We start from the raw sequence: 27,852 nt of genomic DNA, 5'->3' as shown, positions 1-27,852 counted from the left end.
TCTCTAGCACTCTATAGATGGCTCTCGTAATACACTGTGGTGGTTGCACATAATTCCCCAAAGCAGTCTCAATATTGGTTACTCCGCCTGAGCTTCGCCCATAAACACACACCAGGCTTGTTGTACAGATGCTCAGGGTTGCCTCGTACCTCTGTAATGTCTGTCTTGTGTGGAGCAGCAGCATCATGGGTTCCTGCAGTTCCCGCATTTCGTTCCTTTGACCCCAGCCGGAATGCCCTGGCCAGCCGCAGCCGCAGTGTCTCTGCAGAGTGCGTCTACCTAATCATCTTCGGTGACCCTGGCGTATCTTTCAAACACTCGTATACCCGTGCACCACGCAGGGTCCGCTTCCATCCTGAGCCTCAGTCGTTCCCAGACCTCCAATGGTTGTAGTGAAGAACGACTCTGACGATATGACAGACCAGGAACGATTAGGCTTTGACACTATCCGTGGAAGCGAGGCACCGTGCAAGTGATTCCCGTCGGAGTTGTCTGGACCTGCTGTTTGCGGAGCAAATAACTCAGGGACGTCTTCTCGAATGTAGCGCGCCTGATATGTAGCAGGGTGGAGCGATAAGTGGAGCATGGATCTCGACGGACCCAGAGCGCTCTGTAAGGGATGGGTCCTGTAGAGTTGGCTGCGAACTGGATGCGACGACGATGCAAAAGGCAGCAGACAAATGGTCGCTGAGTTACCCAGCCGCTCCGGTTGCCGCTAGCTTTAATGGTTCACTTCTCTCCTACTCTGCATCATCTTCCGCTCAAGTCAAACCATAGTTGTCTATGAAATCATACTGCAGAAATGACAATGAACGAGACAGAATTGAGTAGTACACGGAAGGGCAAACGCAGTGATGGGTAACATGCTATACGGTGGTTAATAGTCAAAAAGGAAAAAAGTGATCACCATGATCGCTTGGTGCCAAACCCCGCAGAAAATCCTGTGAGACCATATTCTAGACCGGATCATCAAGTCCTTGCGGGTTTCCGAGTTCGAGGCGACTGCCAGCAGCTTTTTCAGCATTCTTCTCCGGGTGTAATGAAGTTCGACATGCTCTCCTCGAGCTTCTTGTCGAGGGCTAAAAGACGATCTTGAAATGAATCCAGAGCCTCCCATACATCTTCAGTCGTCGTCAGGTCTTCCATTGGTTTTGGGGTAGGGTGCGTTGAGGTAGGACTGAGAGTAGCCAACGACAAAGATTGATTGTCATCCAGTTCGGGACTTTGAAGAGGATCAATTTTGTTTTCACCTGTTTCTTCTTGTCAACTTGGTTCAAGATGGTAACATGTGCTATATCAAAAGTTTGAGATCGATTGCGAGGAGAAATCGGAGGTGACAGATGGTTGATCGAACAAGGAGAAATGGGCTACTCACGGTGCATCGATTGAGATTCCGGTAGAGGGGACAAGGCCGCAGATCGATCGTCCGGTTCGGGAGTGTAACAACTCATGTCGGATGGGGTATCTGCTAGTTGAATTAGCAACGTGGGGTCTGTCCAAATACTTTCGTAAGGCGACACACCTGGCTCAGGACTCGTCTGATGGGAGTCGTTGCGAGTGTTGTCCCAGGACGCACCGTACCTACGGACAAAGCGAGCGATGCGCTTGGAGTCGACTTCCTGGCCACCGACTCGAAACGCGGTTTGCTTGCCTCGAGCAGCTCGCTTTTGCTGCTTTCGGATCATCACATGGACTTCTTTGGCCTTTATGTTCTTTCGGACATGCCATGCCGCCAAACGGTCCTTGAATTGCTTTTCTCTGGGAAGTCCAAGTTAGGCAAGAAGTTCAACCATCGGATGCAGTTCACCATAAGATAATCCAGAAACAGAAATAAAAGCGAGGCAAACGCGAGAAGAGGAGAAAAATATTTTCCTGTTCTTGCTCCGTTCAACGGGATTTAGAAAACCTTTCATTTTGAGGGTAAAACAGGCATGATCAACTCCATGAGATGCTCATGTGATGTTGACCACCGTCGACCAAAACTGGAAACCAAGGGAAGGAGAGGGAAAAAGGGAAAGAACACGAGGGAAAGGAAGACAGTACGATGCAACGAAGTTATAATCATGTTCCATGATTCGTTTCACATCTCTTAGTTTCAGCTGATGGTCGCGATATAGACGCTCAATAACCGTACGGTACTCATTCCAGTCGTCAGATCTGCGGGGGCGAAAGATTGCTGAGGACGAAGACGATGAGGAAGCAGAGAAATTGGACGACGAGGCGATGGAACCATCCATCATTAACGAATCACCAGAACTTGTCTGGTAGGCATACTCTAGAGCTCACGAGGGCGAGATAGCCGGGGACGAGGATCGGCGCAGACGGCGATGAGTTATAGAAGGGTGAAAAGAAAACGAACGTTGGGGAAATAGCGGACCAAATAGAGAAGAGAACGGCAATGAGGCACAATAGAATTACAAAAAAGACTCTTATGTAGTAGAGTAGTATAGCTTGCAGGGTCGACAATATCAACGGTTTGTCAGTTGCCTGTGGCAGCACAAGTGGCAATGAGGTAGATTCCAGACAGTCGTATGGAGTTGTAGGTAGTTGTCACTTGAATCCGGTTCAGATGCAGAAGTCACTAGTCGCAGTTGGGTGGAAGTAGCCCAAGAAGAGCCAGTAGATATCGTCGTGACACACGTTCTATTACTCAGACAGCAACGAGTGGACAGTCAGTCAGTAGTAGAAGGGAGGTATGTAGTAGGCAGGCAATTGCTTCAGGTCGACTGCAAGAGAAAGAATAGCAGTCAAGGTAAGAGGCAAGTAAAAGCATGTGGTCTGTGTCTTTCTGTAAGTACGTGGTAGCTAGCAGCCTCGCTAGCATCCAATAATGATAAAAGAAATGAATTTTCGAGCTGTTTTCTTATGGGCCATTGTCGTTCCTGCTTCTCTTCCAACAGAAAACTGCCAGCAAATCCTTCTATAAAATTCGAAGAACTGAACTATCTGGGATAATAATGAAAATAATAATAAATATTTGAATACTTATTGATGCTAGACAGAACATTTCAAATTAGATATAGGATTCCTTACTACTGAACCCAAGAGGAAAAAGAAAACATGGAAATCAGAGAAGAACTGTCTGACAGTGACTGTAGATCAGCTGTAGAAAAAAAGGGAGAGAGAAAATTTAGAAAATAGAAACAAAAATACAACGAGGCTACAGAAAAAAAGGTTCGAAACGAAGGATACAACCCGGGGCCAAAAGGAGGCTAAGGGTGTCCACCCGGCGGCCTAAGTACGGGGCTAGCACTTCCTAGCTGGTCGTGGTACTTTGGCTTGAATAATGAGGACCAGAGTCACCAGACAGCGACAGCAGACAGAGGAAGAACAGCAAAGGGCAAAATGCTAGAGATTATAGATCAATAGGTAGGGTTCGGAATCGAAAAAAGAATATTCATAATCAAAATGAGACCAACATCAATATAATATATAAGTGATGAAATGCTTGTGACTTCTTTTTTTTTCCCAAGGGGAGAAATGACGATAGATCGCTGACAGGCAGAGGACGACTAGCAAGGACCTCTGCTTGCCCTTTGCGGCCACTTGCTGCTGGAACGCCCGCGGATATCCCGATCCTTGCTCCCGTCGGCCAATCGGTGGGCCTGTAGCTCATAGTACTGATGGTCCGTGTACTTTTGTTTTGATCCCCCGGTGTTGTCGACAGAGGTACGGAATACGGAAACATCATACCTTATATTACATGGTAATCTAGTACTATCTATTATTTCATGAATTTACTCCCTTAACAAGACTATTCTCAATGTGAGTCTACTCCGTAACAGTTAGTTAAACTCTGCGTTAAGTATGTCTACCTAACTGTAGTCTAGAGAAGTGGGGAGGCAAGCTTGTAGTACTATGGAAATAGTAAAAACCAGCTCATAACGATGAACACGGGGATAAATGGATAATACCCACTCTTCTCCAGTCCACACGTAGCTACAAAGCACTAAGTAGTCTAGCCCTCCTCAAGCAAGACTTTTCAATAATAATAGGGACATAGTTCTTTGTCAAGTGAAGTCAAGTCCCAGGGGCTTGACCTCTTTCACAAGCGCACAATGTACCATATCCTCGGTCTTCATACTGCCATGCTACTAGGTATGTAGTGATAACTGTCAATATAGGTACGGAGTAGAGGTAAAAGTGTCATCCTGATCGCCTGATCGCGCTTCGTGCTTCGTGCTTCATCCTCCGTACCTCTGTCGTCCGTAAAGAATGAGTTACGTACCTTCTTTATGTACTTTGTGTTTGCCTGCGCTAATCCTGCAGGTGTACCATTGCTTACATGCCATCCGATGCAGCTACTACTTCATCAGGACTAACGTGATTCCTGTGGGTGTAGGATATGATCAGGGATCGACTTGACTTCATTAAATGACCGAAAAGAGAAAAATCATTCACGGGGTAACGGACTAGACGGAATTTTGTCAATAATGCAAAATCGCGACCCAAGTTTTGCCTCTGAAACCCTGGCCCCCATCACCTGGTGACGGAGACTTGGGATGGAGGGTACCATGACCCCCAGCATATGTATGAGGACACAGCGAATTATGTAGGTATCTGGGGAATGGTAGGCTACAAAGTTCGGTATGGGGCAAAGCAGCGAGAAATAACAGGATAGTGGACAGTAAGCGCTCATCTAGGATTAGAGACCTCACGTCGTCTGTTCAGCTTCCAAGCTATTATTTGAAATCGGGGTGGCACGGCCTAGTTGTCTCGAGTCATGGTTGATGACATGATGGCGAAGAGGTCTAAGCTCCAGTTCAATCCTCGCGACTCCGGATTGAGTCAACGATTCTCCAGCTAAGACTCCAGAGCTCTGATTCTCAGCTGATAGTTTGCCTGAGATGATGATGCAATACTATGTTAACATCGTCACGTTTCTATCTGCTCCCAAGTAGAAGTAATACTTACAGCTGCCTCATAGTCGAGTCCTGCTACTTATCCTGAAGAAGTAAGCCCTGAAGACTGTAAGGCACCCTTGCTCGGCTGGATTGTCCACTCTTTAGGAAAGAATCGGCGGTGCATTATGCTGGTGGACCAGATCGGATGTGTCCGTCCGGTTCCATCGACCTACCGTAAGGTACTTCCTACTATGAAGCGATATCTACTCGTACTTTGCACTACCCACAATATCTCGACACTGATACATACATACATACATATACACCCACCCATGAGACCATCGTCGCACAAAACCCGGAGATTATCACCTTTAAACGAACGGTTACTGATGTGCTTCCATTGGTTAGATCTAGAGAATATTGTTGACAAAGCTGCCCACTTCTCCATCTTCCAGCACACTCCCTGGTAAAACGGGGATCTGGCCAAGGCATAGACTGCTCCGTAGTGAGTTACAGACATCCAAAGAGGCGGCGCCAACACTGGCCACAAGACAGAAAACGGTCACCGAGTACAGGAGACTAGGGTATGGAGTTCACTCATGACCCAGTTATTTCGCATCCATCAAGCTCGGCACTACTCCAAAATTGGGTGGGAGGCACTCCCTTACTTCGACGGTTTAATCTTGAGTTGACATATCCCTCCTGGGCTGGAGCAGTACTTAGCCACAACGTCAATGGCGACCAAGCTGAAGGAGCAAGGACCCTTTTCATCGACATCCACTGCCTTGTTGTTTTCAGTATATCTGCTCCGTACGCTGATTCGTGGGGGAATCATCCATCCTTTCGCCAAGGGTGGTCTTAAAAACGAACTGGTGGCAAATGCGATAGACTGTGGTGAACTGCATGCCAAAAGTCCAGTTCCCAACGCCGCCGTTTCGTGTGAGAATGATACTTTGCCTAGATCGGCCTCGCAAACCCCAATATGCAAGGTGGACACACACTTGACTTTTGATGGTTGACAAAGAAAGAGAAAATAACCTCGTGTGTCGGGAGCGGCCCGAAACAACCCATTCCTCGTTGACGTGTAGGATCATTAATGATCAATCATCAATAATAAGTAAAAGGTTGACGGTCCCAGCAGCATGGATCAGTAGAATGAATGACGGTTTCTCGGACCGTCTGGTTTCTTTGTTCTCGATGTTGCTGCTTCGACCGTCGTCGATTGGCTCAGCGGCGTTTGGTGGGTTACATAGGATGTGATTGGAGACAGACAGACGCAAGAGGGACAAAGAAAAGAAGAAACAATGCGCTGGGATTTGACCGTCGTCTGGCTAGACTAATTGATAAGCGGTTTCGTAGACCGTACAGTAATATTGTTACTAGGCCGATGCAAGACTCCCTGACACCTGTCACCTATAATGGTCGGAATAAGATTGCGTCGCGCCGCCTCCACTTCCCAGGTTGTTACGGGGATGTGTCATCATCACGGCCGCCGGGCTAATGGACGATCTCCCGTTTCCCTCATATGGCATTCGCTTGTAAGTTGTAACAACTAACGACGAGTAGATACGACGGGGTCTGGTTGCCATGATACAACAAGGATCAACTTCCAACACGCCGTCGTGGACCGTACAAGCCGTCCTGTCAGCAAGTGTCCGGCTACCGCTATGGCAGATCTCGGATCGTCATCTAGTTTCCCATGGTTCATAGGAAGGTATGTCCGAGGACCACCGTCCTGCACCAGAACCACTTGATGGTTGAGCAAGAAGAAAAGCCAAGGACGCTGTCCTCTTTACCGCATAGAGACCGCCTGGAATGCCATTAAAACCGCGGAGTACTGCCGATCTATGCCTTTCCTATGAGATACAGACCACCATGGTCGTGCTACAAGGCACAACGCAAGGGCGACAGACTGCCATCCGCAACTCTCACATAGCGAGACAACTCCAAGTCGAGCCAGTCGAGACCTCAGCTGGAATTCAGATCCTAAGGGGGTGGACCGAGGCAACCATGAGACTACTTGCGTGCCAAATCTTGACCAACCAGGTTGTGTCCGGATACGCTTTTGCCCTTCCCGATTGGCGCCAGAGCGCTGGAAGGGGATGTCACAAGTGCAACTCCCATGTAACTGGCCATTCGCGGCGCTGCGTGGTGGATCTACTAGCGAGATCCTTGACACCAGCTTGATGCTGGCTGGAGCGAAGGCGAATCAAGTAGGAAGTGCTGCCTGAGGCTACACAGCATGCGATGCACCCATGTTGCCCTGTATGACGCTGGTCCTACTTTCGAGTCGGACTGGCCGTTGCTAGTCGGGCCTGTTCGCCCGCTGCGACGGCTGCAGCCGCCACAGCTGCAGAATTACTGGATCCAGCACTGGCAACATTGCTTGCATGAGCTAGCAAGAATTTGCAACAGGTCAGCGTGTACTTGCACGCACGCGTCCAGGTCTCGTCGTTTTGGTTGAAACCAAGTTTGATGCTCGCATCGCCGATTTTGTCCCGCTTGATCTCATACGGGAGTTTCAACCCTGCTACGGGAGCACTACCGTGACCTCGACGAGTCGACGAGACAGGAGCTGGCGTCGTCTCCACAAATTCTCCCAGCTGACGTAAACATTCTAGGAAAGCGACCATACCTGCATCAAACCGGCGGTGAAGCCAAGGGAGATTGAGCGGGAGATCCCCAGAAGAGAAGAGATCGAGAGTGGTGATCTTTGCCGCCGGGGAGGTCTCTGCGCTACCCCCACCGAGCGCGGACTGAGCTGGTGACGTTCGAGGATATTCGATTTTCTCAATCCGTGACATGGATCCCATGGGCTTCAGTCGATACCCCTGAAACTGGAATCCCAATTTATCAGCGATAGTAGCCAACAGTAGTGTCGTCTGACCCCAAGCTGCGTTGATTTCCGGCCACTCCACCGAAGGATTGGTCAGACGGCCCAGTCGCAGCCCGTTGATGGTCCCAAAGTAGCCGTCGTGCCCAATGCAGAAGGCATCATTGTAAACGTTAGTGCGTTGTAGTCGTTCCAGTTGGCGTGAATCATGATCGTACCGCATATTCAGGGCATCGCGTTCGTTTTGAAATTCGGACAGTGTCAAAGCAAATGCGTTCCGGTCTCGCCAGAACGTCTCCTCCTCGAGATCCAGCTGTCGCGACTCTTCCTCCAGGGCTGCGATTTCCTCGTCCAGGGCGGCCTTTTCCTTCTCCAATGCGACAAGCTCCTCAAATGCCGCCTCTTCCGCCGCGAGAGTCTCCTTGAGCGACTTTTCAGCCGCTTCAATTTCCTCCGCGGTGGGCGCTGAAGAGTTCAAGTCCCTTAGGAATGATATGTAAGCATCCCGCTCCTTGGTGGCAGACACGAGCCGTTTCTGTAGCCCATCCACGAGCATCTCCGTGCACTCAACACAAATCGGATGGTCTATATCAGAGCGGGCTGATATGATTTCAAATAACAGGTTTGTTCTCTCTACTTGATTCGAGAAAGACCCGTCTTCTGGTTCCCGTTCGTTGTTCGGGGCGCCAGACGGCCTTTTGTTCGCCCACGACTGACCTTCTCCATTGTTGCTGGAGCTGGTGTGGGGTGGGCCGACCTGTGACTCCGTGAGCATGACGAACGACATGTTGCCGCTGTCTCCTCGGCCCAGCCTGGGAGGGTTGCTTTGGCCGCTGCCCGTAGGCCGGGGCGCTGGGATCGATCTTCTATATACTGGCGCCGTAGCATGGTTGGAGACTCGATCGTAGAGTTCTCGCCTTTCGGGGGGATAGGAAGGTAGTGTAGAGGATGTGGTGTTATTTTCCGGAAGAGTTCTGCCTGTTGAGCCTATTTATCGATGGAAAGGACAAGAGTTAGCGAACGTGTACGATTCGTCCCTAGGGAATGCAGCTGGAAGCTTACCCACGAGTAAGTCAAAGGCCGCCGGATTGAGTGCCTCAAGGGAGCCATCCAGCTTCAGCGGCGTCCGACATTTTTGACAATACATGTTTGTAGGTTGTTGAATATGTCGTTCCATGCATTATGCGCGAGAGAAGAACCCGTCAGGTACGGATAAGATGAGTGTTGTTCTGACTAGACGGAAAAGCGCATGGGGGGAGACATGCACGGTGTTCCGCAGGGAGACGTCATGCAGCAACCCATGCCCGGCGTCGCGTGTTTTTGTCCGCTGTCCGAGCCATGGAGGGAGCAGATTCAAGGGCTTGAATTCGCACCCTTATTGAAGGACAGTTCACTCTATAGAGAAAGTATGGCTATAACAATAGGGTCTTGCTCATGAATGGGATTGCCAACTACTTTGTCCTCTCAGTCATCCATATTATGTGAATCATATTCGAGCTTCGTTTGCTGCCATTCAGACGGCAATAACACATGTCTGCCTACATTACTGCAGCACAACTTTGCGACCTCTACCTTTTATGGACGCTCCCAGCACATAGCCTTCAATGACTCTCGTGACCGTTCCAACATCCCTCGAACAGGAAGTCTGTCAATTCCCCAACCCAACCGTATCTCGAAAGCTCGAGCACAATTCTTTCACCTTCGGTGTCTGCCTATGCCTACGAATTCTACAGCTCACTTGAACCTCAACCACCATGGAAAGGCCTCAGAAAAGACCCCGCTTATCCTTGGGTGGTCACAGCGAAGGCTCGGACGATATAGACCTGCAGGAAGCCAGAGCCCAAAATGACTTACGCCTCAAATCGATCTTTGAACGCATCTTCGAAAAATACGGAAAAGATTTCACAGATATTGGGGATGAAATCGATTTACAGACAGGGAAAATTGTGGTCAATAATGGTCACTTGCAGAGAATGTCCGGCGAAGATGATACTGGGGAAAAGGACGAGGCTGGGTGGTTGTTCAGGGAAGACCTGCCCACGTCTACGGTTCAGATCTCCAAAGCTACGCTGGCGGGATCTGTACATGACTTGGAGATAGATACAGAGACTGGCGGTGACGATGCGAAAGACGGAGAGCAGCTACAGTGTCCGCTTACTTCGCCGCAACCGCCAGCGCTTCGGTTAGACCGGGCATATGATGAAAAGCAGCCACCTGAGACAGCCGAGGCGGATTCGGATGACGATTCGAAAAGTGTGGATTCCTTGTTGGACTGTGCATTGATCGTCCCCAGTGACTCAGATAAACCTAATAGTCAAGCCCTGCCGCTTGAAAGTGAGGCTATTCCAGCAAAAGCAAATACTACGGCTGATACGCCCATCCAATCCCAAGAGACCCCTGGAGACAAAGCGGATGAGCCACTGGAGTCTATCTGGCGCGTCCCCGAGATTAAAGCCGAGTTCTCGACGCCCATTTCTTACCGATCACGCCCCAAGCTTCCTTTGACTGCTGTCCGGTCTGCGTCTCCCCCAAGAGCGGGGTCTCTGTGGGCACTTCCTGGACAATCTAGGCGCAACACAGACGGCAGAAAAGAAAAAAGTAGAAAGAAATTTGGAGTCAGCCAACGAAAACACAAGCACCAATCAAGCCCTGTCTTACACGACTGGTCGTTTGCAGAAACCCCTGACGGAAGCGAATCGGACGATCCTCTGCAGGAAGACTATCAACCATCGCCAACGTCGAAGAATCCCATTCATGTCAGGGGCAAAAATCATGTCGAAATCACTCCGAGTCGCACGAAGGACGAGCGCAGACCGCTTCTCCCTCAGCTGAATCACGGTTGCCAGCCCACCATGAATGCTCTTCGTGGGGCAACAGAGCCCAAAATCGCCAACGGCGCAGCTTCACAGTTACAGCCTGAGACCATTGAAAAACATGCAGATCAGTGCCTTTCCGTAGATACACCTATTTCTGCAGCCGAACAACACGCAGACCCGGTCATAGCGCAGGCGTCCACTCCTACTAGAGCAAAAAGGACACTGATGACGCCAGACGAGGCAAAAGTGATCATCCGCATGAGGCAGATTGAAGGAAAGAAATGGAAGGAAGTCCAAGAACATCTTCCGCAGCGAAAACTAATTTCACTCATCCAGTGGAACCAGACGCATTGGACTGAACGGCATGACAAACCGCCTCGAATCTCCAAACCTTGGTCGAAGGAGGAGGCAGACAAATTGCAGACTTTCAAGGACCAACAAGGTTTAACTTGGCCCCATATTCGTGCCGCCCTTCCCGGCCGTTCACACGCGGAAATAGAGTTCGCACTGTTGAGACTCTGGGCTGAGCTGGATGACGGTTCAAAGTACGGATTTGCAAAGCTCGTGGGCGAAGCGAAGCCGACAGGCGACGGAGCTCACGTCCCAGAGCAGTCAACTCTCGATCGTGTCTCTCAGGCCAACCCCAGAGAGACACGGGAACAGGACGATCGCGAGAAGGAGAAGGAGAGCGTGTGAGACGTGCTCCCAGGAGTTCGATTGCGGTACGCTTTGACTGCAAAGCCCTGCAACTTCATCAAACGCGAATCCAAGAATTGCTGTTCTTCGTACCGAACAGCTACTCGTCATCTTTGGCGTTCAGAACGTCCTCAAGCTTGGTATCCACCGCACCTCCGACATCTCCAGCCTTGGCCCAGAATCGAGATAGGTGCCTTGAGCCAGAGTCAGACAGGACTGTGACGATCCTATGGCCAGGACCAAGCTTCATCGCTGTCTTGACTGCCGCAAAACCTGTATCATAGTGATTAGCAAGGTAGCAGACTAGGTACCAAGAATATACACACAATTAACAGCACTGCTACTTCCAACGAAGATACCATCCTTTTCGACTAACCATCTAGCCATGGCCAACGCCTGCGCATCCGTCACTCGCACAGCATCGTCCACGAGCTCCTTTCCTGCTTCGAAGTTGGCAGTGACGCGGTTAATCCCAATGCCTTCAACAATCGTGTCAATCTGTCTTCGCCTCCTCGTGCCTTCTCTTTCCTTAAGATCAAACATGACGCCGAACCGTACTCGATTGTAGAGTCCACTTCCCTGAGGATCGGCCAGCACTACAGTCAAATTTGGAATCCGGGGCTTCAAGAAGAGAGCGACGCCAGAGATTGTGCCCCCAGTACCGGCGCCGGCGACGAACGCGTCAAGTTTACCGTTGCACTGAGCATAAATCTCCGGCCCCGTACCGTTGTAATGAGCTCTCCAATTGGCTTCGTTTTCAAACTGGTCTGCGAAGAAGCCTGTCCCACCCGTGGGAGACAGTGTCTGAGCTTGAGCGAGGGCGCGCGCGCGATTGACAAAGTTGTCCTTTTCAACGATCGGTGCGGGAGGTACACGATCTACTATTGCGCCTAATTTCAGGAGCAAATTTGACTTTTCGATTGCTTGGTCAGATGGCATGCAGCTATTGAGCGTCAGTTGCGGCAGGAACACTTCATGTAAGCGCGCGAGTCGAGACTCACATGTGAGCGAGGTAGCCTTTTGCTCTGGCGAGCGTGGCCAGTGAAATGCCGGTCGAACCGGACGTGCCCTCGTAGATGGTATCCCCGGAGTGAGGTTTCAAGATACCTTTTTGCTCGGCCTTTGCAGGTTAATAATTGGCATGAGAAGGGACCGGGGCGCGTATCACATACAATCTCAATCATGCTTAAGGCTACTCGGTCCTTGGAGCTCTGACCTGCTCCGTTCAAAAACTACAACAGCATTAGAGATGCGATCTGCTCAACTGTAGGCGAATAGACAACAACCATACCTCTGCTTTCCCAAGAATCTCGCATCCAGTCGCATCTGACAAGGATTTAATACGTAACAGAGGAGTATTCCCAATGCAGCCTTCAATGCCGTCAACAATTGCAGGAGGCCCTGGCCTGGCCGTCAACGAGTCTGCGGAGCTATCCTGCAGGCCCTTTGTCGACTGAGAATGAGTTCCTCGGAGACGATTCTTCAACTCCGGATACAGAAGCTCAGTAAACCCCACCGCGAGGAGGATTCCAGCCACAAAGGCGGTCCCTATACAGACCCTAGAATGGTCAGACATACTGAGAAATTCTGGTCTGAGGCCGGTCAAAACATAAAAGCACGCCCAAAATCAAAAGAGCGACTATCTAGATCACATTCGAGCGAGTGAGGTCAGTGAGGAAGTCGGAGAAAAGCTCGGGCCACTTGAGGAACTCCGCCGCCGGCCTCCATCCATCATCCATCATTATCGTCATTTCTGTCAATTGTCTACTACGGCTGAATCATATCTCCCCGAATACCCGCTGTTCCATCGTCCTATGGACAGCCCGATCCTCAGTCAGCTGTTTCGACAGCTGTTCCGACATCCTGCTTGCCAATCATTTAGAACGTCGTCACCAATAACCCGCAGAGCAAATTCCGTCCGGTTGCAAGCGCCAGTTCGTCAACAATGTCGTCCTTTTCTCACGCGACGGTCGCCGATCAAGCGCAGGAGTACCGATGATGGAATGCATTGGCTCAAACGGGGGGATTATCCCAGGGATATTGAGGAGGAATTAAAGACATATCCGCTTGTCACGGCGAAAGATCTGCGTAACCGTCGCGAGCGCCCGCGGCAAGTGAAGATGTTGACGAGAGAATTTATTGACGGTACGTGACTTTTTTGCTTACTCTGCAGGCATATCTGTCAATGGCAAATGTACATGGAATGCTGACCAGATCTGCTGTGTCTATAGATAGTTTGTATAATCCTCATTACGGTTATTTCTCGAAACACGCGACCATCTTCAGCCCCGGCGAGCCGTTTGATTTCAATAACATCGAAGACGGGCCGGCATTCCATCGCATGCTTGGAGAGCGGTATACAGAATTCGAAGATAAATTAGATGAAACACAGCCGGACGTGGCCCGTCAATTGTGGCATACTCCCACCGAACTGTTCCGCCCTTATTACGGGGAGACAGTCGCTCGATACTTGGTGTCAAACTATAAATTGACATTGTACCCCTATCATGACCTGATCATATACGAGATGGGAGCCGGAAACGGTACAATGATGATCAACATTCTTGATTTCATCCGCGATACAGATTACGAAGTATACCAGCGAACCAAGTTCAAGATCATTGAGATCTCGCCCGCGCTCGCGAGCCTGCAGATGAAGAATCTGACCGATTCGGTGAATGCAGCTGGACATATGGACCATGTTGAAATCATCAACCGATCCATCTTTGACTGGGATACCTATGTACATTCGCCTTGCTTCTTTCTCGCGTTGGAGGTGTTCGATAATTTCTCTCACGACGCGATTCGATATGACCTCAAGACGGAACTTCCCCAACAAGGTGGCGTACTGATTGATGCGGACGGCGAATTTCACGAATATTATAATGCGCAACTCGACCCTGCGGCATCTCGGTTCTTGCGTGTCAGACAGGCTGCGGCGCGTCGGCCGTTCCCGACCCCTCTAGGCCCCAAAGCTATGCGCCAATTGCGTGGTTCCTTGCCCTTTCAGAGCCCTTATACCCTTCCAGAGTACATTCCCACTCGGCTCATGCAATTCTTTGACATCTTGGATAGCTACTTTCCTGCACATCGGCTGGTGGCGAGTGACTTTAGTAGTCTCCCGGATGCTGTTCCTGGTATCAATGCGCCAGTGGTGCAGACACGTTACAAGAGACGAACAGTCCCAGTGTCTACCCCCTTTGTAAGTACTCTCTTGTTTTTGATGGTACGGACGCATTCTAATCGTGCAATGACAGGTTCATCAAGGCTACTTCGATATATTCTTCCCCACCGACTTCAACGTCATTGAGGATCTCTACCGCGCCATTACCGGGAAACTGACACAGGTGATGAGCCACGAGGACTTTGTCCGACGCTGGGCGTATATAGAGGACACCGAGACAAGGAGCGGCGAGAATCCGCTGCTGACCTGGTATAAGAATGCCAGCATGCTGATGACGGTTTAGACGAATGTATCAGTACTGTAAATGATATTGAATCATAAGCATACTCATGAAATCATTGCTCCTGTATCAGTCCTTTTGATTCAGAGATTTAACGGACGTCGATCTCGTATCCCCACAGTTCTTGTGAGTCCAATGGATGAGCTTGTACAACTTGGTCCCGGATAAGCATTCTCATCCGGCCTGCTCTGGGTATTCGGCAATTCAACCTTCTGCCCCTCTTTGTCCCCCGCAAACAGACTCTCAGATATCACCTAGATCTGAGATAGAGCTCACTGTCTGGATTGGACAGAATATCCTCGGCGCAGGAATCAAGGTTACACTCCTCGTATATCTTTCACCGATTAGGATGATCATCATGCAGCTACCCCATTATCAGCAATCAAGGACATCTATATACAGCAGTCCTGTCAACTTCCATATCGCAACACCTGATCCCATCACCTCTAATCACACTAACTGATAAACATCATGACACTCTCACCAATTCCACATTGGAAATCAGCGGTGCAGCAAAAACGCACAGCCCAACTCAACGCCATCCCTCCCTCCTGGCGTCTCCCTTCCACAATCCTCACTCCTCCCCTACCCAATACCCTCGAAACTATCCGAACATGCGGTCTGCTTTCTGCGGAAGAGCTTGAATGGACCGAGACTAACGATGTGACAAATCTCCTTTCCCTCCTGATTTCCAGAGAGGTTAGCTCCGTGCAGTTGACCACGGCATTCTGCAAGCGGGCGGCAATCGCGCAGCAGATGACCAAGTGTCTGACGGAGATCTTTTTCGACCGAGCGTTAGCGAGAGCGAAGGAGCTGGATGAGCAGTATGAGAAGACTGGTATCCTGACAGGTCCTCTGCATGGGTTACCAGTCTCCATCAAGGACCGGTTTGATGTCGAGGGGATGGATACTACGGTTGGTATGTTGTTGCAACTTGTGTGAGCCTTGGTTCTTAAATTTGACTGGAGTGAACAGGATGGGTTGGCTTGATTGGCAAGCCAGCGCAGCGGTCCAGTTCCATCGCCAGATTGCTAGAATCCATGGGCGCAGTGCTCTACGTCAAGACGAATATACCACAGTCTCTGATGGTATGCGTGTTGCTTCAGTCTGTCTACTTCTGCTGACAGGACTCAGATGTCTGACTCGTACAACCATATCTTCGGCCAATCCGTCAACGCGTTCAACCACGAGCTCATCTCCGGCGGCAGCTCTGGAGGCGAAGGCGCTCTGATCGGTGCGCGAGGCAGTATTCTAGGTATCGGGACGGATATCGGGGGCTCGATCCGCATCCCGGCTGCCTTGCAGGGTCTCTACTCTATCTGTCCGACGACGGGCCGTGTCCCCTGGGACTGTTCTTTGTGAGATTTATCAAAATCATTCGTCCTGGAAAAAGAAGCGCTTACTGACGCGCCTTACAGTATGCATCAGCACTACCTCGTTCCCCCAGTCGCAGGGCCCATGGCTCGAAGCATCGCGACAATCGAGTACTTTATGCAGTCACTTCTCGATTCAAACCCCTGGGACATCGACCCAGGTTGCCTACCCATTCCCTGGAGGAAGGAGTTAGCGGCCTTGCCCGGCCGCAAGCTCAAGTTGGGAGTCGTCTTCGACGACGGGGTGGTCAAGCCACAGCCGCCTATAACTCGTGCTCTACGCGAAGTCGTAACGAAGCTTGCAGCAGCTGGCCATGAAGGTATTTTCTCTGTTAGTGTCAAAGGAAGTCTCAGGCTAAATCATCGTACAGTCATCGAATGGAATACTTCCCTCCACATCACAGGGACAAATCTTTGGAAGAAAGCTATCCTATCAGACGGGGGCTCGCACTGCAAACAGCTCTGTGACATTGTCGATGAGCCGCTGATCGAAGGGATGCTAGTCGGGACTCCAGCGGATGAGCTTTCCATTCTGGAACGGGAAAAGGTAGCTCATAGACCACTAAATCAGGACCCTCAAAGCCCACCAGCTGACGCTTTACAGCTCGAGGAAGAAAAGTGGCTCTTCCAAGAACGTTATCTAAAGCAGTGGAAAGACAGCGGCATCGATGCGCTCCTCATGCCCGTAACGCCCTGGGTGGGTTACCGGCCAAAAAAATGGGTGACGAGCCATCAATGGCTGGGTTATACGGCTCTCTTAAATCTCCTAAACTATGCAGCAGTAACGGTGCCCGTGACGAACGCAGATCCGGCTCTGGATCAGCCTGGTCAAGATTGGTTGGCTCATACCCCTCGGAACCAGTCTGATGAGTTCAATCATGACCAGTGTAAGTGATTCCGCTGTACATGCGAGACTCGCCATGCTAATAGTTGTGATAGATGATATCGAATTGGTCAAGAATATGCCAATCTGCATACAGATTGTAGGAGGTCGATTCGGGGAGGAAAAGGCTGTTGCTGTCGCGAAAGTGCTTGATGAGCTTATACATTCGTGACAGGAGTGGCATGAGCAATGTTATTAAGGGCTAACATATTGATTTGCCAACTACATCACTGTTGCAGACTATGAACATTACAGTAACGGTATCGAATCGAGATAAGAGTCATCACAATTTCGCCTGTCCCTCATGAGCATTCCCCTGCCAGGCAAACCCTATCTTCTTCCCAATGCCCGGCTCCACGATGACATTGACGACGGTGACCGTATCACTCAGGAATCCCTCCCGCGTAGCAGTCTCCAGCTCCTCTTCAGAGCGGACAAAATATCCCTTCCCGCCACACATGGGACCGAATTGCTCGTAACGGGTCTCGTAAAGGAGACTAGTCGACCTCAGCCCCTTCTTGCCATCATCCCCGCCGTCAGATTTGGTGTCGTTGGCCGCTGTCTGGGCCTGTAGCTCTTTCCAGGAGCTCTCGGAAGCACTGTCGCCGTGGTATATGCCTGAGTTGTTCACCACAAAGATAAGAGCGGGGATCCTGTAGCGAGCCATGGTCTCGATTTCCATCGCACTGAAGCCAAACGCACTGTCGCCTTCAAGCGCCACGATCTTCTTCGGTTTGCCCGTGGATGCCGGAAAGGTGTTGTACGCCTCGTGAGCGGCGATGATATACCCCATTCCCACGCCCATCGTAGCATATGTGCCAGCGTCCAGACGCTGACGGGGATGATTCAGCGGGAAGACCGAACGGGAGATATCCATAGTGTTCGCGCCTTCGGATACATACACGACATTCCCATCTTCAAACGGCGCCAGCGAATTCAGCGTCGTCTTGATGATCTGGAAGGCCCGCTGGTACGTCAAGGGGGAGTTCTTCGGCGTAGGCGTAAACGCAGCCTTTTGCGCCTTGGTCTCATTCTTCTTCGCCGACTCCGCCAACAATGACAGGAACTGACTCGGAACAGCCGAGGAGGCATACCGCCAGTTCGAAAGAGAAACCAGTAGCTGCTCAACAACCAGATCAATATCCCCGACGATCCCCAGCTCCGCAGCGCCCGCGTTGCGACCGATCTCCTCGGCGCAGATATCAACCTGGATGATCTTCGCCCGGGCAGACCACTTCGGCGGCTCGCCAAAATGCAGAATCCAGTTCAGCCGCGCCCCAAGCACCAGCACCACGTCAGCGTGCTTCAGCGCCGCGCTCCGCGCGCTCGACACATTGAGTGGATGCGAGTCGGGCACTACACCCTTCCCCATCGGGGTCGGGAGGAACGGAATCTGCGTCTGCTCGACTAGCTTGCGGATCCCGTCCTCAGCCCTTGCATACGCCGCCCCCTTGCCGATAATCAGTAACGGCGCACGAGCCGCCTTGAGCATCTGCGCCGCCTTAAGGATCATTGCGGGGTCCCCGCTCGCCTTGGGAGGCGGCGGGACGAGGATTTCCTCTGGCTCCGGTAAGCGGAACCCAGGCGCTGATTTGCCCTGGATCAGATCGGCGGGCAGGTCGACGAAGGTCGGTCCGGGACGCCCGTACCAGCATGTCCGGTAGGCGTTTTTGACGGCGCCGGCGACGAAATCGAGAGACGGCGGCCGCACCGCGAACTTGGTGTGCGGCGTGAGGAACGAGATGGCGTCCATCTCCTGGAAGGCGCCCTTGGTGACGCCTGATGTCTCTGCCGATCCGGCGAGTACAAGAAGCGGGAAGTTATTCGCGGAAGCATTGCCAATCTGTGCGTTGCAGGACAAATCGTCAGCTATGGCTGGATGGTTTGGACTGGCCGCGCTCACTCACCCCAGCTAAAGCATGGAGGACTCCTGGTCCTCCGACGACTAGACAAACACCAGGTTGTCCTGTCAGATACCCGTACACACTCGCTGCATAGCTGCATGCCTGCTCGTTGCGGAACGCAATGAAGCGAATACCCAAGTCGATGGCCTGTTCGCCAATCTCAATTACTGGAATGCCGACGATACCAAATATCACAGTGACGCCTAGATCGCGCAGCGTCCGGGCAATCAGCTGAGCACCAGTAACGACAGCCATCCTGGTGCCAGGTTAGTGAATCAATCCAAAATCAAGCAGATTAGCTAACCCTAGCAATGTATATATATATATATATATGTATGTATGTATGTATGTATGTATCAGGTATTAGGTGAGTGATGGAAGGCCATCTCTGCGAAATTGAAGCTTCGGAGAATGGTGATGGATGAGGAGATGCTCTGGGGCACTTCCGAGGTTACAAATGACGCAAGCCCGGAATGATTCCCGAGAAGTCACGTCGTTCGTTATGAACAGCGACATATAAAAATCTGTAAGTTCTTTGACTTTAAACATGGAAATTTAATACCAGATGGCTTACCAACACTGATCATCTAGTCAATCAGCGTTGGTAGACCGCGCAGTGAGATATATAAGACTGCCGGAAGAGTGATAGAGAGTATGTAGTACTAAGAATCTATTTGCCGATAGCAATCTCTCAAGGTACGAATCAAATTCGCTACATGTTGACCTCGAGGTACGAGGTAAAGACATATGGTATCCAACACATCAACTGAGACAATAAATAAAATATGCCCGATCATGCCAAATTCTTGCCCGTCCGTTCTATAGACAGAAAGCGCAGGAGGTATCATTCTTAGAAATCGAATTCTTTCCTGAACACATTCACATCCATCCCTGCCACTACCATATCAGCCAGATCCCGACGGCCCATCTGGCTGAATACACGCCGCAGCGTATCGTACAGGTTGGTGCTCTGGTTCTGGCTGATATGGAGCATCCGCTCAAGTTGCTCATCATCAATACCACCCTCACCACCACCAACGATCTCGCGAGCTCGCTCCCGACCTTCCTGTTCGACGACACGGTGCATAGACAAAGCGCCTAGGAGGTGCTGTGCAGCCTCAGGGTAGCAACCGATGTTGATGCAGGATACGCCAAGGTTGTACCGGGCACGGACAAAGTTGGGGTTGATTGTAAGAGCTTGCTCGTATGCCTGAATAGCCTCCTCTGAGCGACCGGAGTTGGCAAGTGTAGCTCCGAGACGGTTCCAAAGAAGGTGAAGTTGCTCCTTCTGATTCACCGTGCCCGACTCGGTAGATGCCAGTGCGGCGGAGAAGCAGTCGACAGCCTTGTCGTATTCCTCTGCACAGTAGAAGAGAACACCCAATCCGACTTGAACGTCTGGGTCCATCTGCTCTCCGGAAGGTGACAGCTGCGCCGCCTTGATGAACAGATCGGTGACCCGGTCATGTAGAATCTGGCGATCTGTGAAGCCCAAGTCTGCATCGGATGACAGATCCTTAGGATCGATGATCTGAGGATACTTGACAGAAAGCCAACGCTCGAGGGTACGGTAAGCCGTCGAGTCATAACCTTCGTTTGTATACGAAACAGCCAACCCCATGAGTGCGTCCAGATTGTTGGGATCGATCTTCAGCGCCTGTTCCAGGGCACGAATAGCAGGAAGCTCCTTCTCATTTTGCGCCTGTGCGGATCCCAGCATTGTCCAGGCTTGAACGTGCTGAGGGTCCTTCTGAACAGCCGCCTCGAACGCCAACGCGGCCAAGGAAAGATTGCCGCCTTCGCGCATGATCTTGACGCCTTCTTCAAATGGGTTGGCCACATTCCGGAACACGTTTTCCTCTTCGAACATGTAATCGCCCAGCTGAGGATCTCGGAAACGCGTGTGGAGATTGTCAAAGCCGTCCCACTCGCCGAGGTCTCCCATGTGCAGGTTGTCGTTGATATCGAAAGAGGCATCTTCCTCCGCCAGTTTCCTGCTTGTCGCCGATTCAGCTTGGATTCTTTGCCATACGCTCTCAAAAGCACCGTAATCTTGAGCATTACCGGTGTCAGTAGTGGGGACTGACCTATCGAGATCATTCAGCTCCGCCTCCATAGCCGCGTTGGCCTCATCGTCCAGGGTCTGGTTACCCGCGGTCTCCATCTCGGCAAACTGTGCCTCCCAGTTCTCATCGTCAAGCTCGACCATGCGGCCCTTGCCCTTGTCCTGAGTAGCGGCCTCCGCTGGCTGCTGTTGCATGCCCATAGGTGTATAGGACGGACGCATCATGCCCATTCCTCCCATCCCCATGTACCCCATGCCCATAGGACGCTGATAACCGGCCATCATCGGCGACGCGGACGTGGCTGGACTCGACGTTTGCGGCATGCCGACCCGACTCTGTTGTTGGAAGCGAGCAAACTCAGCAGGTGTGAATGCGGACCCGTTGTTCATTAGAGGTCCTGTAGGGCCGGCAAACGCAGCCTCCATCCGGGCATGCTCGCCAGTATCAAATTCAGCCGCCCACCCGGGAGACCCCGTCCGTGGCGGAGTGGTCTGGAAGTGATCTAACTCGCGCCTTAATTGTTCCATCGCAAATGGTTGCGGTGCTGCCCCGGGGATCTGGCCTGGTTGTTGTGCGGCAAACTCGTCCATCATCTACTTAGATTACCAATCCATTGTTAGCTACAGTAACTAGCAGCGGGCTTCAAAGAAAGTGAGATTTCGTACCTGATCTTGACCACCCATCATACTCCTCGACCGCATGCTCTCTTGCATGCCCCCGGGGCCCCTGCCAACAAGGCGGTCCCGTTGGAGTGACTTGTCGTCCTGCACATGCTTGGTGAACTGTGAGAGCGGGTTTCCCGCGGTAGAGCACTCGGCGCCACCAAGGAACGACATGTTGACAAATTCACCAGAAACCCGTCTGAAAAAATAACATCAATTGTTAAGAAAGTGATCTGAACGGTCAACGATCAGCTTCAACAGAGTCTAGGAAAAAAGGAGGAGGAGGAGGATGGAGAGGTAGATGACAACGGTATCTCCGCCAAAACGTGGGGTTTGAAACCGATCGGAGACCTGCTGATGCCGAGGTCCGCCAGAGGTCACGTGTTTCGATATCAGGAGACGCCTGCCCATTTTTTTCCTCTCTAGTATTATGCTCCAAGTCGTTTCATCAGGTGTAGGCGGTTACATAGATGTTGTTAGATTGAGGTACCAAAGCTCTATGCTATATAGATTACACTCTGAATGTCGGCTATAGTATACATCGTATGCAAAATGGTACTTCATTTGTCGAATTCTTGCAACACCCAAGCGCATAAAAAGAGACAGAGCCCAACTGATTGAATAATACTACTGATTACTCTCTATCCGTAACCTCCTCGATACGACTCGCCCTCCTGTTGGTATTACTGTAGTCCACGCGAATCCGTCGACCGAAAGGTGCCTTCCCGCTGAGAATCTCGAAAGCCTTCTGAGCGCTCTCGACATCGAGGAATTCTGCATGAGCGAAGCCGCGAGGTTGCCCTGTCCGTCGATCCACCGATACGCGAACATCAATAACATTGTTGATATCTCTGAAGAGCTCGCTCAGATCCCGGTCGGTCATCTCAAACGACAGGTTGCCGAGGTACAGCGTCTTCGAAACGGGCTGCAAGGGCCTGGATCCGCCGCCGCTGCTCGCATATTGCGCGGTTATACGGCGGCCCTCATAGATTTGCAAATGCATAGCCTCGACGCAATCTTTGGCGGCATCAATAGAGTCAAAGTGCACGTATGCAAACCTATTCGATAAAACAAGACAGATTGTTAGATTTCTCTTTTCCCGCAGAGAACAGTAGGAACGGGGCTCACCCTCTGCTCATTCCGCGGTTGTCAGTAATGAGATCGACTCTCTCCACAACGCCAAACTGCTGCATGTGGTTCTTCAGATCTTCCGCCGTCACGTCGTAGAACAGATTACCAATGTAGACAGTCTCTTTAGGCCGGGGATCCTCTTCCAGGATCCGGAGCCGCTTCTTGGGTTTCTGAGGCCGCGCATCGCGAGGATCGGACTCCGTCTCAATGATCTCGGAAAAGTCATCATTCTCGTGCTCTGATGAGCTCGTCGGCTCCTGGCGGGCGGAGTTGTCGCTGAACCATCTGGTATGTAATGGTAATTGAGATTGCAGAGGGGATAATACGGGTAGAGGGACGCGAGGTGCAAGAGCCCTGGCTGACCATGCCGGCGCGGTGACCGGCAAAGACAGGAGTCGACTGGCTGCTCGCCGAAAGCAATACCTGTAAAGAGATGCAATCAGTCACGGCGTCCTTGGTGGAAGAAAAGCTATCACAGCATCCAGTAGAACGAATAGGTTATTTCCTTACATTTTCTGTGTCCTCGTGAATTGAGTTGGTGATAGATGACCAAGGGCAGAAATACAGAATGCGTTCTGCAGAAAAGTTCGCCTTATCGGAAACGATAAAGATCACGTGACTGTATCAGGCCATGCTGCCATTATGAAACTGATGGATTTTACGAATGGGAGAATGAAAGCTTGAGCTTCTCACCAGCTCTTGTCTCGCGCAAATGAAGTAGAATGAAACCAATGTATTGTCAATCACTGAGGTGGGAATTCACAGTAAATTGTGGGAATCGAGTGGAGAAACAGGGTATATACAGTCGTCCAGATTTGTGCATTTCCCAGGCATCCCAACAAGAGGGTGATTTGAGTCCTTGAGGAAACTCCACACCTCCAAAACCATACACCGGGGTGGAAAAGATAATATTGCTGAAAAGAAGTGAATTACTGGACAAGTGAACGTCCAAACAATGCGCTTTTGCGGTCGACATGAGTACTTATAAGATGGCCTCGCCTGAAGCGTTGTTGCCTTTTTGAGGAGAGTTGTTGTCGTAAGGCCCGTTAATGCCCGGACTCTCATACTTCACCGGGTCTGGAGAGAAGACATTGGAAAAGCGAGGCAAAGACCGCATATTATCCGCAGTGTTGCCTTGCTGCATGGAAGGTAATTGGGGGGATGACAAGGACCCCTGAGCTTGTAACGATGGGTGAAGCGGCGGTTGTGGTGATGGTTGCTGCTGCTGTCCATCGAACGTTGGCCACCATTGGTTCGGTATGTCGAGATTCGAACTCTGAATATAAGTGTCCCAAGAATCCTGTTCGCGGGGGTTAGTCATGTCCAGTAGTGTCAAGGCATGAAAAAGGGGGCAAGCGTACCCAATCCAAGTTCAGCTGCATATCAGGCATTTGTCCAAACATTGTGCTGAACGGGGACAGAGCTCCGGGCACCTCTGCCGTGGACCCAAATGCCCCCGGGGCAGAAGGCGTTTCTGACACTTTGAAACCAGTTTCATTGAATGCTGGGGGTCCTGAGTTCGCGGCGTTCATTCCACTGCTCAATAATCCCAAGGTCATTGCGGCGCTTTGCTTCTCGTCCTGAGGTTCGAAGGCCGGTGCCGTGGCATTACTGTCTGGAAACCCTAAATTCAGTTTGGCAAGCATCACGCCGAGAATGCCAGCGGCTTTCCAAGCCTCAAGCGACTCCTCACGAAGTTCCTCCCAAATCTCTCGAGAACGCTGTAATGCCACGATCATCTCCTGTCGTCGCTCCCTGCCCCACGTAAAGGTGTCGCCGGAATCTCTTCCGCCGGCTTGAAATTTGAGCCCATGATACATGTCGAAGCAGACAATAGTTGCAGCCAGCAAGTAATCAGTGGAGCTGAGGGAATTTATGCGATTCTGTTTTGTCCGCAGACGTCCCGTTGGCCTTGTCTCTGCGTGTAGCATTGACTGAAACCGCAGCAGCTCCATGGCTGAATCGATGCAAGTTTTGCGTGAGTAGGTGAATCGGGGATTTCCACGTGCTAGAACGATATAAGGCCGGTGGAGAACACACTGTGCTTTATGGTAGACGCTCATTATCTGCCAACGATCAGTACTTAAAGTCGAGGTATAACTGGCAAGTGATTACGTACACCGAAGCGCGACATAATCAGATTGGACGGGTCCAACTGACACTCCTCGAAAGGGCGAATGACAAGATGCTCCGGAATCAGGTCCCGAGCTCGGCGAAGCTCAGCATCCAACTCCATCACCTTGTCGTAAGATTCACTTTGCACACTCGAGGTGAGCTCGGTAACGCGGCCAAATGCGTACGCCAGACGGGCTTTGGCAATGAGGTACGAGATTGGTGTCGGTTCATTCGCCGGCCGTGAGGGAGGAAGTTCCTTGCAGTTTTCGTCGAAATCATCATCATATAGATTCCGCGGAAGCTCTGTATCACTATCCACAGTGCGAATCATGCTGGGCAGCCCAACCTGAAATGAAAAGAGCAAGTCCGACTGCCGCACGAAAGTCCATACGCGTCGGCGCATCTCACCTTGGAAGGGGGTAATGTTGGGGAAAACTTTTGAGTCCCGGTGGTATCCCATTCTCATCGCTAGCCTTGCGACGACACCGACGAGCACCCAGACCGAAATATCTGCTTCCTTCGTTTGACGAAAGTCGCCATGAAGATGGAAGATGAATGTCTCGATCAGGTAGGGATAAGGTTTGGTATAATCGGCCAGAGTCAGACATTGAGCGACAAGATTTCGGAAAGTTCCAGCCATGTCCAGGGATTTCCCTCGAAACTCGGGCGGCTCATCTCCTTCATGGTTATATGACAGCATAGCAAGTCGCATCATGGCGAACAGCATGCCCACCCAGACAATGCAGGTTTGAGAAGGATCTTCCCAATGTTTATTATACTGGGGCGGAAGTCAGAAGGAATAACGGTCTGCAGGAGAACAACTATGCTTACCTGAGCTTGAAACGTCGGACCGTGAAGAATATCTGTTCATTGTTAGTCATAGATGCATTTACATGCAGGTTCTCTAGTTCTGTCGGTACTTACGAGTCGCTGGATCATAGCTATTGAAATAGCGAGCAATAAGCATATCTGTTGTATATCTCGAGGGAAAAGAAGACATAATCTCTGCGCGGCTGGCAGGCTTCATGGCCCCAAGAAGCAGCGTGGAGCCCGGGACATCGCTTGGCAGCTTGGTTGTCTTGAACTTCTCGGCTTGCTCCTCGTACTGCTTCTTGTACGTCTGGAAGTAATTACGAACTTCGGAGATCTGTGGATTCGTGTAAATAAAGAGAACTCATGAGCGCATGGTCAAGTGCTGACTCACATCGTTGAGGAGGGAAGCCCAGTGCGCATCGCTGATATAGTATGATTTATTGTTGTCGACTTTCATGATACCAAATGACTTGGTAACTTGCTCCGTATCGCTCTCCTCCGGAGCATTTGATGTCTCCTCGTCCAGATCGATGTCGTGACTCTGATTGAGGGAGCCGCCACTGCTGCTGGTTCCGGAAATTGCTGCCATTGCCGCTGCCGGGCCTGCGGACTGTGACCCGTTGGTCATCAGGGACAGTACCAAGCTCTCGAGTCGGTCTATTCTGTTCTGCATATCGTCCGGTGAACTTGAGGCAGAGTTCTGTGTTGCATTCTTCCTTCGCGCGCTTACTTGAGCATACGTACAGGAAGAAGCATCGCCTCGCTTTACGCAGTTCTCGCATGGGTGGGCGCGGTTGCATTTCAGTCTTTGATAATACGGTGTTAAAGTATGCTCTTCTTCAGACAGAGGAAAAACGCGAATACTCACTTTCTGTGCCGACAGGGGCCGCAAGAAAGTGGCACCCTGTTTCGCTTTCGGACGACCCTAAACTGGCCATCCGGCGACACGGCGCCAATGCTTGAGGAGGTTGATGGTGGAGTAGGTGACATTTCGGAGATGAGACCTTGGTGAACGGTTGTACTAGACTTGTTGGTATGTATTCACCCGTAGGCCGACTAGCTTCACTTCGAGCGGAAATCCAAACGAGCACGGCGCAACAGCAAGTGCTGAGAGAAACCTGGCACCAAGTGCTTATCTGACACTGGCGTGTCTCAATCCAGCTGTGAAATGTCCGTCGGGTGCGTGGCGCGCTCGATTCAAGAAGTGCCTGACCAGAGGCGTTCGCGCGGTTTCTTCGACTTGGGCAGATTAAATTCTTGAGGTACCGAGAAGAGGGCGCAGGTTCAGATACGGCTGAGTTTCTGGCAGCGTTTCGGCGGACGGTTCAGCAGCAAACAATGAGCCTGAATTGCTTAGCTTTAGTGGGGTTGATAAGTTGCGGCGGCGTTTCCTCAAGTCGAGGTCGTTGGTGATTTATGCGATACTGCTTTCCTGCTGTTGAAAGCATGCGCAAACATCACAGATATCAAGTGCCTAACTTAGTGTGCGTTAATAATAAGAATCGTAGAAGGCGACCGAAGGCAGGGAAACGATAGTGTGGATGGATGGACGGACGGGCGCAAGCGGTCGAGAACTATGGAGTGATGTCGTCGAAACAGGGGGGCGACGGACCAATCCTTCATTCTTCTGCGATAATGGCGACCCGCGGAAGAGATGGACATTCATTCAACAAGATGCGCCAGTTCTCGAGAACTAGAAATTAAGGCTATGGGCGAGGAAGGAATAATAAAAGGACCGTCAACTGTGGTAGAGTGCCAATGATGAGGATCAAGATTACCTGCGCATTTATCTCCGTTATCACCACGTCTTGCTGCCTGAGGCCTAGACGCGGTTCTTACTACCTTAAGGGAGGCTTCTACAGAGTACTTCATGCCTGATAATAACAAATGATCTTTATTATCACCTAACTTTACGAGGAAGAAGGCATACATACTGTCAGAATTGGTACTGTGTCCAGTGAGCTTAACCGAATATTGATCATGGTCTTCAGCATGTGCAATACAAGCAGGTCAGGCTTGAAACAGACTAGATACAGGGCTCCAGGCAGCTACTGAGTTACGGGGGCCCAAGTCAAGACTTCGCAGCAAAAGTGTACGGATTATGGCAGAGACCATCCAGGATCAAGGTAGACTAGACCAGACTAGGCCATTTGCATCCTTTTCCGCCAGTTTCTTTGTTCTGAAAAGGAGAAGGAAGGAATCTAATTTGTCGATCGGCTAACGCTAGGTAGATATGTCCCAAGGTACCTCTC

General features: G+C 50.9%; 9 protein-coding genes across 9 annotated transcripts; 3 read left to right on the top strand and 6 right to left on the bottom strand.

Moving 5' to 3' along the window:
* Positions 1–1,017: 1,017 nt before the first annotated feature.
* Positions 1,018–1,685, bottom strand: ALT_9261 (uncharacterized protein; the record flags this gene model as incomplete). Its single annotated transcript, XM_089600574.1, has 3 exons — positions 1,018–1,250; positions 1,376–1,468; positions 1,523–1,685. The coding sequence occupies 3 exons, from the start codon at positions 1,683–1,685 to the stop codon at positions 1,018–1,020; spliced, it is 489 nt and encodes a 162-aa protein (XP_089455071.1).
* Positions 1,686–7,123: 5,438 nt separating this feature from the next.
* ALT_9260 (beclin 1) lies at positions 7,124–8,824 on the bottom strand (the record flags this gene model as incomplete). The annotated part of the gene is made up of 2 exons (XM_033560662.2): positions 7,124–8,664; positions 8,740–8,824. 2 exons carry the CDS (start codon positions 8,822–8,824, stop codon positions 7,124–7,126), a joined length of 1,626 nt encoding a protein of 541 aa, XP_033416553.1.
* A 607-nt stretch (positions 8,825–9,431) lies between these two features.
* Positions 9,432–11,189, top strand: ALT_9259 (Myb-like DNA-binding domain protein; the record flags this gene model as incomplete). Its single annotated transcript, XM_033560663.1, has 1 exon — positions 9,432–11,189. The coding sequence occupies one exon, from the start codon at positions 9,432–9,434 to the stop codon at positions 11,187–11,189; it is 1,758 nt and encodes a 585-aa protein (XP_033416554.1).
* Positions 11,190–11,289: 100 nt separating this feature from the next.
* ALT_9258 (putative cysteine synthase) lies at positions 11,290–12,765 on the bottom strand (the record flags this gene model as incomplete). Its single annotated transcript, XM_033560664.2, has 5 exons — positions 11,290–11,462; positions 11,516–12,132; positions 12,191–12,309; positions 12,362–12,421; positions 12,481–12,765. The coding sequence occupies 5 exons, from the start codon at positions 12,763–12,765 to the stop codon at positions 11,290–11,292; spliced, it is 1,254 nt and encodes a 417-aa protein (XP_033416555.2).
* Positions 12,766–13,192: 427 nt separating this feature from the next.
* Positions 13,193–14,656, top strand: ALT_9257 (class I SAM-dependent methyltransferase; the record flags this gene model as incomplete). Its single annotated transcript, XM_033560665.2, has 3 exons — positions 13,193–13,334; positions 13,421–14,391; positions 14,447–14,656. 3 exons carry the CDS (start codon positions 13,193–13,195, stop codon positions 14,654–14,656), a joined length of 1,323 nt encoding a protein of 440 aa, XP_033416556.2.
* A 468-nt stretch (positions 14,657–15,124) lies between these two features.
* ALT_9256 (putative amidase PB8B6.03) lies at positions 15,125–17,081 on the top strand (the record flags this gene model as incomplete). The annotated part of the gene is made up of 7 exons (XM_033560666.2): positions 15,125–15,572; positions 15,629–15,741; positions 15,788–16,011; positions 16,072–16,346; positions 16,398–16,573; positions 16,631–16,913; positions 16,966–17,081. 7 exons carry the CDS (start codon positions 15,125–15,127, stop codon positions 17,079–17,081), a joined length of 1,635 nt encoding a protein of 544 aa, XP_033416557.2.
* Positions 17,082–17,192: 111 nt separating this feature from the next.
* ALT_9255 (indolepyruvate decarboxylase family protein) lies at positions 17,193–19,068 on the bottom strand (the record flags this gene model as incomplete). Its single annotated transcript, XM_033560667.2, has 2 exons — positions 17,193–18,752; positions 18,817–19,068. 2 exons carry the CDS (start codon positions 19,066–19,068, stop codon positions 17,193–17,195), a joined length of 1,812 nt encoding a protein of 603 aa, XP_033416558.2.
* A 595-nt stretch (positions 19,069–19,663) lies between these two features.
* ALT_9254 (tetratricopeptide repeat protein) lies at positions 19,664–21,715 on the bottom strand (the record flags this gene model as incomplete). Its single annotated transcript, XM_033559856.2, has 2 exons — positions 19,664–21,472; positions 21,545–21,715. 2 exons carry the CDS (start codon positions 21,713–21,715, stop codon positions 19,664–19,666), a joined length of 1,980 nt encoding a protein of 659 aa, XP_033415747.1.
* A 460-nt stretch (positions 21,716–22,175) lies between these two features.
* ALT_9253 (uncharacterized protein) lies at positions 22,176–26,590 on the bottom strand (the record flags this gene model as incomplete). The annotated part of the gene is made up of 9 exons (XM_033559854.2): positions 22,176–22,599; positions 22,670–22,957; positions 23,740–23,972; positions 24,034–24,738; positions 24,792–25,565; positions 25,619–25,650; positions 25,712–25,934; positions 25,992–26,406; positions 26,469–26,590. The coding sequence occupies 9 exons, from the start codon at positions 26,588–26,590 to the stop codon at positions 22,176–22,178; spliced, it is 3,216 nt and encodes a 1,071-aa protein (XP_033415745.2).
* Positions 26,591–27,852: the final 1,262 nt, after the last annotated feature.

The sequence above is a fragment of the Aspergillus lentulus genome, assembly GCF_001445615.1.
Source record: "Aspergillus lentulus DNA, contig: Alt17, strain: IFM 54703, whole genome shotgun sequence".
NCBI classification, from domain to species: domain Eukaryota; kingdom Fungi; phylum Ascomycota; class Eurotiomycetes; order Eurotiales; family Aspergillaceae; genus Aspergillus; species Aspergillus lentulus.
Note: the sequence above shows the minus strand (reverse complement) of the source record. Positions and strands in the feature narration are given on the sequence as shown.